The 15,682-nt window shown below is 38.6% G+C and overlaps 2 protein-coding genes across 3 annotated transcripts in view; one reads left to right on the forward strand and one right to left on the reverse strand.

Annotated features, from left to right (window-relative positions):
• Nucleotides 1-4,872, reverse strand: part of LOC114648165 (differentially expressed in FDCP 6 homolog) — a 133,574-nt gene extending 128,702 nt beyond the window's left edge. Inside the window, exon 1 of the mRNA XM_028797037.2 lies at nt 4,713-4,872. Within this exon, the coding sequence (XP_028652870.1) occupies nt 4,713-4,808 (96 nt within the window). The 5' untranslated portion in view covers nt 4,809-4,872. The remainder of the gene's footprint in view (nt 1-4,712) is intronic.
• A 4,667-nt stretch (nt 4,873-9,539) lies between these two features.
• The window catches only part of tmem9 (transmembrane protein 9), a 40,791-nt gene continuing 34,648 nt past the window's right edge, over nt 9,540-15,682 (forward strand). The window contains exons 1-3 of one of the 2 annotated variants that reach the window (XM_028797038.2): nt 9,540-9,651; nt 10,506-10,615; nt 15,509-15,600. In XM_028797038.2, coding sequence (XP_028652871.1) covers nt 10,538-10,615; nt 15,509-15,600 — 170 coding nt within the window. In that variant the 5' untranslated portion in view covers nt 9,540-9,651; nt 10,506-10,537. The remainder of the gene's footprint in view (nt 9,652-10,505; nt 10,616-15,508; nt 15,601-15,682) is intronic. The other variant, XM_051924664.1, reaches the window with a different exon arrangement.

Raw genomic sequence — 15,682 nt, forward strand, 5'->3', positions numbered from 1 at the left:
TTTAATGCTATGATTAAAACTCCTTTCCATATTGTAAATTCTGGAACAGATGGCTATTTAACTCCTTATCAGTTGCTTCTGCCTCACTTGTGGGTACAGCTCCAACTACTTGGGTCTGACTACCCGAAACAGTAGCACAACTCACTAAACTAAATGCGATTTCTGAAGAAGTTTTGGGGTGAATCTGATAACCTTCAAAAGGCACCCAATCCCCCCATTGAATGTCTTCTCTTTTTATTAAAGTTTCACATATTTTATGGGATTAAGTATATGTTCGTCTTTCTTTGAAATTCTTTTTACTTACTTAAGAAACATACAATTTAGTAGAGTGTTTCTCAGCAATCTCAGTGAGATTGCGCAGGTGGTGAACCTGCTGAGGGTAGGGAAGGCTGCCTGCAGGGATCTGTGGTATCCGGGGTAAACTTCTCCGGGCTGGTGGTAAGGATGTCCTCCTGGCATTGCAAGCAATCTTTGCTTCCATTTGGGAGACTGGCATCATCCCATCTGACTAGAAAATGTGACTTGTTATCCCAATCTGGAAAGGGAAAGGTGATTGCCTGGATCGTGGCGACTACAGGGGAATAGCACTGCTTTCGGTGCCGGGTAAGGTCCTTGCTAGGGTCATCCTCAAAAGGATCCGTGATCACTTGTTCACCTACCAGCGACCAGAACAGTCTGGTTTTATGCGTAAAAAGTCTACCATCGACCGCATCCTGACACTGAGGGATCTCATGGAGCACAAACGTGACTATCAGCAGAGTTTCTTTAAATCCTTTACCGACTTTTGTAAAGCGTTTGACTCAGTTGATCGAGTTGCCCTATGGGACATCCTGAGACTTCGCAGGATCCCTTCAAGGTTGCTGGATATCATGGCTGGCCTGTACACTGGTAATGTGAGTGCTGCATTTTTCCCAGTTGATTCTGGGGTTCATCAGGGTGTTTTCTTGCTCCTATTCTGTTCAATGCATGCATGGACTGGGTGTTGGGCAAGGTCGTGGGGTCCAGTGGCTGTGGGACATCAGTTGGTGAAGAAAGAATCACTGATCTTGACTTTGCTGATGATGCTGTGATCTTCACTGAGTTAATGGAGGCTCTGATAGGGGCTCTCAAGAGACTGAGCAAGGAGTCTGAGTGTCTGGGCTTGCGAGTGTCCTGGATAAAAAACCAAGATCCAGACCTTTAACGACCTCTTAGACACAGCCATCGGCAGTGTGTCCGTCTGAGGAGAGAGTGTCGACAGTGACATTCATGTCTCTGGCGACTCTTCCTATGAAGTCAGTAGACAGATTGGGAGAACATGGGGTCTCTGGAAAGGGGAGTGTGGCGCTCCCAATATCTATGCAAAAGGATGAAGGTCCAAGTCTTTAGAGTTCCAGTGCTTTCTGTCTTGCTATATGGTTGCGAGACATGTGACTTGAGACAAAGAGACAAAGACTGGACTCCTTCGGTAGTGTGTCTCTTTGGAGAATCCTTGGGTACCCATTGGCTTGACTTTGTGTTGAATGAGCAGTTGTTCACAGAGTCCTGAATGAGGCACATTATCTGCATCGTGAGGGAGCATTAGTTACGGCACTACGGCCATGTAACGTGATTACCCAAGGGTGATCCAGATCGCAGGATCCTCATTGTTGAGGACCCGAGTGGCTGGACCAGGCCAAGGGGATGTCCATGTAACAGCTGGCTGCGGCAGATAGAGGATAATTTCCAGAAGGTGGGACTGGACTGGTTTTCCTGGGGGGTTGCCACACAGGATTACGAGCTATTTTGTCATTTGGTGGGTGTGGCAACACGCTGTACCAGTGCATGCTCCCCATCCTGACCTGACCTGTTTCACAGCAAGGAGTCCATATATTGATGCAGTGTTTGGCAAGTGGATCTTGGGTAAATAATCCATCACATGCTTTGGCTTGCTTGACTGTATTGGAGTCAATGATAATAAATCTTTGCTTTCCACAAGGGATATAGTCTACGTCCACATTTCCATATCATGACCACCATTTATTTCATAGCTTCCAACCAATAAAACTCCCTGAGCAGAACAGTTAAACTCACTATGTGCACTCCAGGAAATCATATTTACCACAAGCTTTCATTAACTTCACTGCAATGATGCTACATGTAAGACCACAGAATCTATAAGAAATGAATTATTACTGTGCAGCCTGCCAAGTCCTGCTTCTTTGTTGTTTGTAAGCAAAAATAACCTTACAAAAAAGTTATATCAAAATAAAAACTGATGTATTCCCAGCTATTTATGTAAGTAAGAACCCATGCTTTATGTTGAAAAAAACTCATTAATAACCTAATGAAGGATTAGAATTTGAAATCCCACATTGCATGTATACGTCAATAGGATTATCTAATGAAAACCACAAACAGGTCAGCGAAAATATGCGTTTAATAGGATTAAATATGTTGTTCACTCTAGGTGCTTGAATATTATTTTCGGAAAAAAAAATAATCAGATAATCAAGAAGCTTTATTTCATGTAGCTAAACAATGTGAATTTTTACTATATTCAACTTCACCCCCTCTAAGAGCCTTTCTTTTATCAATCTGCAAAAATGCTTTTATTATGTTAGTTGATTGTATAAAAAATTATTTTCATCCTGGGGGTGGCACAGCATTCAGAGGTGAGTGCTGCTGCCCCACAATTCCTGGTGCCACGATTTGAGTCACAGCACAGTAACAGCCTGAATGGAGTTTTCAGATTTTCTCTCTCACAAATATGAGTGACCTCACAAGTACAAAAAAAGAGCATCTTAAGGTGACTGAAGACTCTAAACTGGCTTGGAATGGATGGATATAAATGTTTGTTCTGCAGTGGACTGCATTCCACCCAGGGTGAGCTCTCACCTTTTATTTAGTTCTGTGGGGGTGAACGATTTACAGTAATCTATGAAATTTCAGTTTTGTCCAGCTACAGTACATAAAAGAAACATACTGCATTTTAGTAACCAACCTTTAATGCATATAAAGCATTAATAGCATGTGCTATCAGATGGTTTAAACCAATTACAGATATGCCTTATAGTATGAATGACCAATAAAAAGAACTCAAGAAGTTTTAGTTTCAGCTACAATCCAGGATATTTTATATTGTTACACTCTTCTTAGTCAGATGTATTATCACCTGCACATAGTTTATATTACAGTGATAATTTAAAAATACTCTTCCTTGTGTTTGATGCTGCTGGAATAGACTCCAACTCTTACTAGCAAAAACTGAAAAAAAGGATTCAAAAGAAAGATGGATAAATAATAAATCAGCTTTAAATACTGTATATGTTTCCATATCTGTCTTAAATAAGGTGGGAACAATGGCGCAGTGGTAGCACCGCTCCCTTGCAGTAAGGAGACCAGGGTTCACGTTCTCTGGGCTCTGGGTGGAGTTTGTCTACATGGGTTTCCTCCTACAATCCAAAGATATGCAGGTTAGGTGGATTGGTGAAAATAATTTGGCTCTAGTGTGTGTGTGTGTGTTCACGGCCTGGTACTCTATCCATGCTATCCTTGCCTTGTGCCCAATGGTTGCTGGGATGGGGTGCTGCCCCACTGACTAAGCTCAGGATTAAGCGGGCTTAGAAAATGGTGTCTGTAGATATATAGATAGTAAAACATTATTAAAAATGAGAGATTATATTATTAGATATTATAGACTAACTATATAAAATCATGAATGACTGGATGGATAGTCTCTTAATTGTTCACACTAATTTTAGCCAACTACTGCTATATCAAATGTTTGTAAAATTTAAAAAACATAAAATTTTATATTGACTGTCTTTATATACCTTAATTGTACCAACCAGAAGGTGCTTTAAAAACCTGTATGATGTGGATAGTCTATATCATTTTATGAAATGAGAATATTATATACAGTACTATAATACTTTCTCTAGAAACCTCTGCTTATTCCAATTATCATACATTGTTACATGCTGGTCATATACTTAAAATAATAATTTAAATTGGATAGGTACATAAACATACAGTGTATACATACACACACACGCACACATAGATACTGTATATCATCCACACTCTCCTCCACAGCACTAAATTGGACAAAACGGTGACAGATCATGGATAAAATAAGGGACGGCATTCACCTTTCAATATTCTACTACAGTTCAAGTAATACTGCAAGCCCATTGCGTTCATTTTCTCAACAAATCATGCATATCAAACTGCGTCTATGTTGTATTATGCAGTTTAAAAGCGTATTACATACAATAAAACCTGATTAATGTTTGGTCTCGCACGATGTTAAAAACGAATTGAGCCCTTCACGGCTCCACGTCACCAATTATTTGGGGTAATGGTGGTGGCTGAACCTTGTTCTTTATGACTTTTTTTTTTTCAAACTGACAATTCCTAATAGGTATATACAAAGCAAAACGCTTTTATGTAAATATTGCAGGGAATGCGGAGAAAATTGGCCACATTCTAAAAATCAATTAGCCCGACAAGATCAAGACGAAAGCTCAAGAATGCAATAAAGCGTGTCCCTTCCAGGTCAGAAGACACTTCTATAGATTTCAGTCCGAGGAAATGGCAGCACAAGCACACTTCGCACCAGGTCTGTACATCTGATTAGGTCGGAAATGACAGAGCAGGTCCCCGACAGCTAGCTACGTGATGCTCAGCAAACAACTTTTTGCCCAGCTGATTAACATACGAGAAAGTGATTAATCACATTAAAAGCATACCTTTAGTTGTGATTTGGAAACTTTCCCACTCTTCTCCACATCCAGAGCGGTGAAGGCATACCAGATGGACTTTAAAAGCTCCGACTTTAGCTCCATTACTGCCGCATGACTCTCCTTTTTATACGAGCAACAGTTGTCTGCGAGAAGTCGCAGTGAGTCTGTCGCTTTTTCATGCAATTCTCGCACATCCTGCGGTCTCCATGGCGCATTCACCCCCTCTGTTGGAGATACATGGAATTGCATGCTTTTTGTTCAACGCCTCTGTGCAGTAGCCACGTGCTTTAACAGCAATAGAGAAGAATGTGTCACTGGGCTTCCATAATGTGCTAAGTCCATTATCTGACAGAAAACGAATGAACTGTTTGCCTCATATTAAATGGAGTTCTGACCTGTTGGTCTACGACACACGTTTTTCAAAACTAAGGAAAATTATACTGTATCTGCTGTAAAGACTTGAAAAGTATGCACATTGTTTGTTGGCACAATGCGTAAAATTGTCAGGCTGAAATTGATTAAACTGGTTTGTGAATGTTGTGTTAATAAAACTTCTATATAGACAGAGTCAGGGAGCTGAAGCTAAAAATCTCACAAATAAATACAAATAATATATATATTTTTAAATTGCACAGAATATATTATGAAAGCTTAGTTATGAGCCAAAAGCAAGCCTGAATGGCTGGATGTTCCCTCTCCTAATTTACAACCACTAATCAACCTGGTGGCACATATGTAGACCGTGAGAGAAAAGTGAAATCGTCACCTATTTTTGTCAATTGTGGACATAGAAAAACAGTAAGTACAGGTTAAGAAAATAATAAATAAACTAGATCCTCTTGTTTCTTGAAAAATGCAGCAAGCAACTGAATGTTTTTGTACTTTCCTACTGCAAAAAAAAAATCTCTCTGGGATATGAAACTATACCTAACCTAACCTTGAAAGATCTCTGCCTTCCTCTTAATGATCTAACAAAGGGGTTTGACACAGTGAACAGAGATATCCTATTAAATATTCTCGATAAATATGGATGTCCACCAACTTGAGTGGGTAATTTGCCGTTCTTCCATGAGAGTATCAATAGGAGGGAATTTATCTGATCCATTATCTGTGCAAGTTGGAGTGAAACAGAGCTTTTCAGCCCCTGTCTTGCTGGAGTCACTCTTTCAATCAGAAATATCTCAGTAGTGGAGCATGGCATTGGAATCTTATACTGACTGGATGGCAACCTTTTTAACCTTCAGCGTCTAAATGCAAAATCCAAGACCTCTACAATGACAGTTATTGAGCTTCGATATGCCAATGATTCTCCTGCCATATCCCTCACTGTTACAGCTCCTCAGAATATTGTTCCTTCTTTGGACTCCCAATATTATCATGTTGGATTGGAAATAAACTATCAAAAAACAGTTACAATGATGACTAATTTCAACACTTCTGGCTGCCCAGTTGTCATTAATGTAGGCAACAAAGTGCTTGAGAACATCCACTCTTTCACATACTTTGGAAACATCATCAAAGAAAATACACTGGTGAATTTGACAAGATTCAAAACAGACTCAAGCTTATGTTTTCCTCCTTTTGATGTTTTTGAACAGAGGCCTTCGTTTGTCCACCAAGATTGCTGGATACCATGCTGATTGAGTGTCTCCACCTTACTGTATGCCTCAGAGACATGGACTCTCCATTACTGTCACTTAAAACTCCTTCCATATTCTCTACATCCAAAAGATTCTGGGGATCAGGTGGCAAGACAAAATCACCCATACCAAGATCATCTGAAAAACAGGAGCTCATATTGTGAAGTCAATGACCATCCATTGCTATTTCAGTTTCTGTATTGTATTTATCCCATTTTATGACACCCATTACACCCCCTACCTACCTGGAAGGGGATTTCTCTCTGAATTGCCTTTCCCAAGATTTCTTCTATTCTTAGGGAGTCAAGACTGGGGGACTGTCAAAAAACAGGACCTGTTAAATCCTCATAAAGACATTCCTTGTGTGATTTTGGGCTATAAAGAAATAATTGCTCTTGTTGTCATCGTCAAGTGTGTTGGACATGTCATATGGATGCCTCAATCTCATCTCCTTCATATCATTTTGAATGGAGAACTTGATTCTGCCAATAAAAAAAAACCTGAAGGACAACAAAATCTCTTCAAAGATTAAGAAATCCTTGAAGGTATGTAATATCTCATCAGACAAAGTGGAGAAATTTGCAGCAGATTCTAAAATGTGGAAAACTGTCTGAAAATACAGTAATAGCATAATGTATTTTGAAGCCACAAGAATATGACATTCTGAGGAGTATCGTCGATTAATTCGCCAGCAACAGCTTAATCCTCTGATGAACCTGACTTTTCAGTGTCCTCTTTGTCCTAGAATGTGTGGCAGTAGTATCAGCTTTTTCAGCCACTTTACTTACATCATGGAGGAGTGGATAGACAACATCGTCATTGCATTATTGGCAGACTGCCATAATCACAGTAAGTATGACATAAATAAACCTGAAAAATATCTAGAAAAGATTTTCCAATTTAATCAGAAAACCACAACAAGGCTATTATGATATTTCATAGCGTGTACCATGCAGCAGTCACTTGAAGGGAGTGAAGGGGAAATAAAGGCAGAGCATACGCCTGTGTATGTGCTATCATATTATATTTAGCAACCTATGTAGTTAGGATATAGCGGGTTGGATAATGGATGGATGGATGGATGTGAAACTTTTCTTTTGGACTAGTATTTTGAGTTTATTTGAGAGACTATACCAACCTTTTTAGAGATAATGCTATTTTTTCTTACATCCAGTTACTTAATCATGAGACAGTCCCATCTCTCTGGAGGCTATCACTTGTAGCAATAAGCACAAAGCAAAAACCAACCCGGGAAAAAATGCCTGTCCATCACAGAGCACTCATAAAGAAACACATACATTTTCAGTAATTCTTGGTGAGTTTAGTATACCCAATTAGCATGACAACAAGCATTTGGTCTAAAAAAAGAAAAGTTGAGCTGGCAGGAGGAAGCTCATGTGAACACTCCTATCAAACAAAGGTACTCTATATAGAGTGCAGTATATAAACAATAGCAGTTAAACTGGGGTTTCTGGTTTAATAGAACATGCTGTTTATTTCCATATACTTACATATTACTACATGAAGTCTGTTAATTCATAAATACCCAATAGTATGGATTTTACTTTTTCAGAATTGTATCAACCATTTGCATGTTATGCTATACAAAGGAATGAGTTAACTGTTTTATTTCTGTCTATTTGATTGTTTAAAGCAAATTTTGTTGAATTCACCTGTCCTCTATGGGAAATTGCATTATGGGCTCACAATGTGTGTTTTTCTTTTTGAAAAAAAAATGCAGTTTCTGACTGAGGAATGCATTTGTTGGGTGTGTTTTTCTATATTTCAACCCTTGCATTTTTTCTTGTATCATTACCAGAAAAGTCACTTACTCCTTTGCTTTCTGATACAAAATACAGTATTGTTTTGAAGTCTAACAAAGCGCATGAACAGTTGCAGTTCTGAAAGTCCTACAGTATTCAATATTTTTGTGTCAGTTTTTAGTTAAATTCATGCTTTTAAATAAAAAATGTCAGGGAAACCATGCAAAACACATCAAAGAAAAATGCAAGTAAATAAATATCTAGCCTGAATTAATCATTTTCTGTTTTAATTAGATCAATTATTTCCAACACAGCAACTAATTTCTGATTAAAATAAATACCGGTGTCAAATATACATCATCATTTATATAAGTTTCAATTTTTTTCTTTTAACTAACAAATCAACCCATCCATCTATTTATCCAATGCTATTTCATATATACTGTAGTAGTACATTTCACAGACAGTAACATCACAAGATGCATTTACAAACAAACAAAAATACAATACTTTACAACATCTTATGTTTAAATGATAGTTAAAAACACAAAACTATGGGAACTTCTCAGAGGATAAATTAGCATTACATGGTGCTCTTGTGTCTTATCAGTTTCTTGCATGCAATTTTGCTTCTTCTTTTTTTTTTTTATAAATTCAGCTATACTGCATTTGTAATAGTGTATAGTACTTTAGACTTTTAAGTAGAACATTTTATTATAATAAACAGAGCTGGATATAATCCAATCTGAACAGAAAATAATTGAATGCACAGAGGGGTCACTTGGCAGTGGGAAATGATATACATTGGAGTAAAATCAATATTAGTACAGTTTTATATGAACAGAAGCAGTAAGCATCATAGCAATCTGAAATGTCTGAGGCTTAAAGGCTGAATTATCTAAAATAATTTAAATATTATTAATTATATTAATAAAAATATGCATATCCAAGGGAAGTGGAGAGTATGAATTATATAAGTGAATGAAAATTGGGGCATTATCAGGTCTTTTTGAAGATTTCAGGTATTTTATGGTTTTATACTGGGTAAGCAGTAATGTCAAGTAGAGAAAGTTGCTCATACTAAGAATTTTAATGGTGTTATTTTTTGGTTTTTCTACCTCGACATTAAGAGACGGGGCCACCCACTAGCAATCCCTGGTCTGAGAGACGCCTCACGTAAAATAAAGACCTGATTTACCTTGGGTTAAAGAATCTTTCGGGTGCAATGAAACACGAAAAAGCACAGCTTAGGAAACACCACCGACATATCTTCGAGTCTTATAAAATAATAAAAAATAAAAGCATACCGTGGAATAAATCAGATAATAACCCACCGACACGCACCCAGATTCTTACTCAAAAAAAAACTAGGAGGGCGGTACCCACAGCGACCTTTCCACCAATCCGTGGGTAGAATTGAGAATGACGAGCGATATTCTGGCCAATCAACCACTCACGATTCCTGCTAATAAAAATACGACCAGCGTGAAGAGGTCTGTGTCATTTGGTGGTTTCTGGTGTTCTTTAAAGACTTTTTAGAAGGTGTGTTCCCTTTATTTATTTTACCTATACTGTCACCTTTTGTAATGTCAATCGATGGCTTCCGAAATGGCCGTTAACATGTTGGTACTACCGCGAGCTTTCTGTTTTTAATCTCTTTAGATCGTGTGATGAAATATTTTAGTTACTGTCATTGTACTATTACATATTATTGCCGTTCTTATTTTTAGTTCAAGCTAAAACCGCCACTTTTGCAGTGCATACCGAAGACAGGTTACGGGAATGCAACTAACAATAGTAATAATTTTGTTTGTGGCTGCCTATAATGTGCGATATAATAATAATAATAATAAATAATAATAATAATACATTATATAAGCCCAATCAGACACGGTATTCATTTTATTTTTTGTCACTTTAAATCTTGCAGAATGAAAGATCGTCTTTATCGCATGCATATCTAGAATGGGAAGGCTGAATAGACTGCCTTGGGCAAAGGCCTTTGAGTTGATGGACGACAGTATAATGATTAAATTAAGCTGTTTTATCAATCGGAGTCTTATTTACTTTCATAATGCAGTAAACGGAGATATTGTATGAATGTATGGTACGATATACTGTAATTATGCAAAAGACAGATGAGTACATTTTGAACTTAAATAATATCAGTCCGGTTTTCTTTTATATAGCGCCTTCTACTCATCACAAGAAGTAAGTAAAATGCTACAAAGCATGAAAAGGTACATGTAATATGCATAACAGAAGAAAGCAGTGCACTATAGAAGGCTGAACATTCTGATACTCGGGTGATCTCATGCCTCAGATCAATACATAGGACATCTGATAAGGGTTGAAGCATGACTCACAATGCGCATTTTTATTGTACGCTTGTTTAGGTGGCTTGTCTGCTGCCAAGACCGCCTTCAAGATGTTGAAAGTCCACTGCAGTTTGATGTTGACCACCTGGATGATGATGTCGTGGGCTCCCCAAATGACTATCAGTAAGGTAAAACGTGACGCGAAGTGTGCGTTACTCTAAAGTTTGGAAATGTGATGCAGTTAAATCTTCAGATTACAACATCTGTCAATTAGTTAATTAAGGTACATTACAAAATGTCATATACAGTATATATATTTTTCTTGATATATTTATACATTTGTATAATACATGATTTATGATACATTAAAAATATTTCTTATGGGGCACATTAGTATAATTGAATAAAAATTCAGTTACATGTATTCATTTTGGTGTTTATGGAAAGCTAATTAAATAATACTGTATGTATGAGATGAATGTTTACACATTAATTAAATGAAATGGAATCCAGTTCAAATCATACTAGCTATTTGAATGTACATTTATTTGTCCATTTCAGATAGTTTTTTGTAAAATTCGTTTTTCTTTTGACCCTTCAGAACAACATAAGTGGTAATCATACAATATAACGCTACAGTATATACTGTAACACAGTGAACACCAATGACAGTTATATAAAGTGCTGCTTGCTTTCCTTAGGACACGATTGTGTACTGTAAGAGAAATTAAATTAATTGTATATCGCTCATGCTTATGTAAAGAGCCGTGCCACTCAAATGCTGGTTTTCCAAAAGCTTCCCTATTTCTGTGTGTATATTAAACATGTTGAGTTTGATGATTTTCAAATTATGCCGTCTCAGTTTAATATTTTTTAAAGTGCTTGTTTATTGTACATTTTTACGGCGCACTGAACTACAGTATATGCATTTTATTCTGTATATTGATCAATGCTGTTTTTCTACCTTCTACTACAATGTACACATGACAATAAACGTGAACCTATTTAGTTTCACCTGGAGATGGCGCTCTTTTACTTTAAATGTAGATGACTCTTCAGAGATTGACACATGGCTTTATGCAGCCTGTTTCTGTGGTACATACAGTACTTTGCATTTCACACATTATTATGTCTATCATAACAGTAGCTTTTCAAACAGGATATGCCCCTTATTTCTCTATAAAAGGTGTACAGGACTGAAAAGAAGAATCAAACTCACCAGTCTTTATTTGCTTCTTGCTACTTACGTTTTTTAGTAGCGTTTTTGTTCTCTTTGACAATTTTTTGTGAAGTTTTTTTAATAAAGAAACAAAATATTTAATATCAAATAATATATTACCCAAAAGAAACATACAAAAAGGAGGTGCAGATGAGTGCACAGTCATATCTGTACAGGAGAAAGCTGGAGCAGAAGTTGCAGAATAACAGCATGAAGGAAGTGTGGGATGGGATGAAGATCATCACTGGCTGCAGCTCGAAGCGGGGTACCACCATCGAGAGAGACGTGAAGAGAGCAAACCAAATGAACAACTTCTTTAACAGGTTTGACCACCCTAACCCACTCTCACTCTCACCTCGGAGTATTGCACCCTCCACACATCCTTCTGCTGATACCAGCGTAGGAAAGACATCCCCACCCATAATTACAACAGCGCAAGTGAGCAGAGAGCTGAGGAGACTTCGTGCCAGCAAAGCAGCGGGTCCAGATGGAGTATCGCCACGACTGCTGAAGGTCTGTGCATCGGAGCTGGGGGGTCCTCTACAGCGCACCTTCAACATGAGCCTGGAACAGGGGAGAGTCCCAAGGCTTTGGAAAACATCTTGTATCACCCCAGTCCCAAAGGTATCATGTCCTAGTGAGCTGAATGACTTCCGGCCTGTTGCTCTGACATCACATGTGATGAAGACCATGGAGAGGCTGCTGCTTCACCACCTTAGGCCACAGGTTCAACACGCCCTTGACCCTCTGCAGTTTGCATATAAGGAGAAGGTGGGAGCGGAGGATGCCACCATCTACATGCTACACCGATCCCTCTCTCACTTGGACAGAGGCAGTGGTGCTGTAAGAATTATGTTTCTAGACTTCTCTAGTGCCTTCAACACAATCCAACCTCTGCTCCTTAGGGACAAGCTGACAGAGATGGGATTAGATTCATTCCTAGTGGCATGGATCGTGGACTATCTTAAAGACAGACCTCAGTATGTGCGTCTTGGGAACTGTATGTCTGACATTGTTGTCAGCAACACAGGAGCGCCACAGGTGACTGTACTTTCTTCAGTCCTGTTCAGCCTATATACATCGGACTTCCAATACAACTCGGAGTTCGCTGATGGCACTGCTATCATGGGCTGCATCAGGAATGGGCTGGAGGAGGAGTATAGGGACCTAATCAATGACTTTGTTAAATGGTGCGACTCAAACCACCTACACCTGAACACCAGCAAAACCAAGGAGCTGGTGGTGGATTTTAGGAGGCCCAGACCCCTCATTGACCCAGTGATCATCAAAGGTGACTGTGTGCAGATGGTGCAGACCTTTAAATATCTGGGAGTGCAGCTGGATGATAAATTAGACTGGACTGCCAATACTGATGCGCTGTGCAAGAAAGGACAGAGCCGGTTATACTACCTTAGAAGGCTGACGTCCTTCAACATCTGCAATAAGATGCTGCAGATGTTCTATCAGACAGTTGTGGCGAGCGCCCTCTTCTACGCAGTGGTGTGCTGGGGAGGCAGCATTAAGAGGAAAGACGCCTCACGCCTGGACAAACTGGTGAGGAAGGCAAGCTCTATTGTTGGCACGGAGCTAGACAGTTTAACATCTGTGGCAGAGCGAAGGGCGCTCAGCAGGCTCCTATCAATTATGGAGAATCCACTGCATCCACTTAATAGTATCATCTCCAGACAGAAGAGCAGCTTCAGCGACAGACTGCTGTCACTGTCCTGCTCCACTGACAGATTGAGGAGATCGTTCCTCCCCCAAACTATGCGACTCTTTAATTCCACCCGGGGGGGTAAATGTTAACATTTAACATTATACATAGTTATTGTCTGTTTTTCACCTGCATTATTATCATTCTTTTATTTAATATTATTTATTGTATCAGTATGCAGCTACTGAAGAATGTGAATTTCCCATTGGGATTAATAAAGTATCTATCTATCTATCTATCTATCTATCTATCTATCTATCTATCTATCTATCTATCTATCTATCTATCTATCTATCTATCTAAAGATCAGGAAAGACAGAGCCAACAATGCAATGGCTGGCCTTTTGTTTATTTAAAAAAATGCTGTTTTCTTTAATTGAACACCATTAATAAACATCCATGCATCCATTTTCCAACCCGCTGAATCCGAACACAGGGTCACGGGGGTCTGCTGGAGCCAATCCCAGCCAACACAGGGCACAAGGCAGGAACCAATCCTGGGCAGGGTGCCAACCCACCGCAGGACACACACACTAAGCATACACTAGGGACAATTTAGAATCGCCAATCCACCTAACTTGCATGTCTTTGGACTGTGGGAGGAAACCGGAGCGCCCGGAGGAAACCCACGCAGACACGGGGAGAACATGCAAACTCCACGCAGGGAGGACCCGGGAAGCGAACCCGGGTCCCCAGGTCTCCCAACTGCGAGGCAGCAGCGCTACCCACTGCGCCACCACGCCACCCCATTAATAAACATTTTTGTGATATACCATATTTGCATCAGCTGTCTTCCAGTAAAACATAAAAAGAGGGTTATTACTATTAAAAATAAATTATTCATATCGATTCTCTGGGTTAGCATAAGTTGAAAGTATCTCAATTATGAAATGAAAAGGATTACGAATAAACTTCAGTGTTGTTTTTAAGGGTATTGGTTTAGGGCCTCTAAAATGATCTGAAGTCTTAATGAATATCAGCATCACACACTTCAGTAAATCCTGATAAAAGATAGCTCCTCTTAACACCCCTTTATCAGCAGACATCAAGAATACAATATTTAATTCTGATTGTCTTCTGGATTAACAAAATATATAATAACATAAAATAGTTACTGTAACTGGTGGTTAAATCAAAAAACCTTTTAACAGTTAGTGCTGCTGCCTTGCAGATCTAATCTAATGTTGTAGGTTTGAATTCTACGCCTGGTTGTGTCAATGAATGTTATATTAATTGCTGATTGCAGATTGGCCCCCCTATGAGTGTGGGTTTTTGAAGGGGCCCAGGGATGCCTCTGTCTTTTCCTGAGTGTAGCAGGAGCAGGGAGAGGCTCTAGCTGAGCTCCTCCATGACCCTGAAATGGATTAAAGCAGATTTGAGCGTGTACTGTATATTGAGAGTGCACACTGGGTACCAGGCAAATAATAGCACTAGTTGTGGTACCAGTTCATCAAAGAGCCCAATTATGAACCCACACAACTTTTGCAACACTCACAACTGGCCAACTGTGATATTATGTAATTCAAGCCTCAAATTATTCTTTGTGATTCATTTTTCATACGTCATTATTCATTCAAATTTTAAAATGGCTAAAAAACAAATGACATAATATTAGTACTGTTTATTTATTTTTCTCTTCTTCTGAACAGCACTTTTCTACTTTCTTTGGAGGTAAAAATGAGTATTTGACTAAAACACTAATGAGCCCTTTTGTGTATTTATTCTGTTTGTATTCATTCACAAGTCAGGGTATATATAAATTATTTACTTTACTTATTTCACTTTAATAAACTTTAATATATGTTTGTCAGCCTAGCCAAAATAATCAATCATCCATTGTACACATTAAACAATAACAGAGTGCGCTAATTTGAAACTCAAGTACGAGTAGAATACACTGCATAAGATGAATGTGGCTGCCTCTTTTTTGCTTTCTTCAATTGTATTATGATTTCTGTGAATAAACCTTTAAAGAAGTTAATTGATATTGCAAAAAAATCTTAAAATATGTATTTGTGTGAACTGAACTCTACCTAATGTACTGTGCAATGAGTCAGAGAAAAAATATGTGGAGCATATCCCTGCTTTGTATACAAAATAAGGTAAGCACAGAACAGCTGGCATAAAAAAGTATCCTCTGCATTTCAGAGCTTCGAAGATGTTCGCTGTAAATGCATCTGCCCTCCATATAGGGACATAAGTGGCCATATCTATAACAAGAATGTATCTCAGAAGGACTGGTGAGTTTCCACTGAACCTTTCTGGCTAAAACAATACCTTGGTGCTTTACGAGAATTCATATTAGTGTTTGATTGCACTTGT

The sequence above is a fragment of the Erpetoichthys calabaricus genome, chromosome 3 (genome assembly GCF_900747795.2).
Source record: "Erpetoichthys calabaricus chromosome 3, fErpCal1.3, whole genome shotgun sequence".
NCBI classification, from domain to species: domain Eukaryota; kingdom Metazoa; phylum Chordata; class Cladistia; order Polypteriformes; family Polypteridae; genus Erpetoichthys; species Erpetoichthys calabaricus.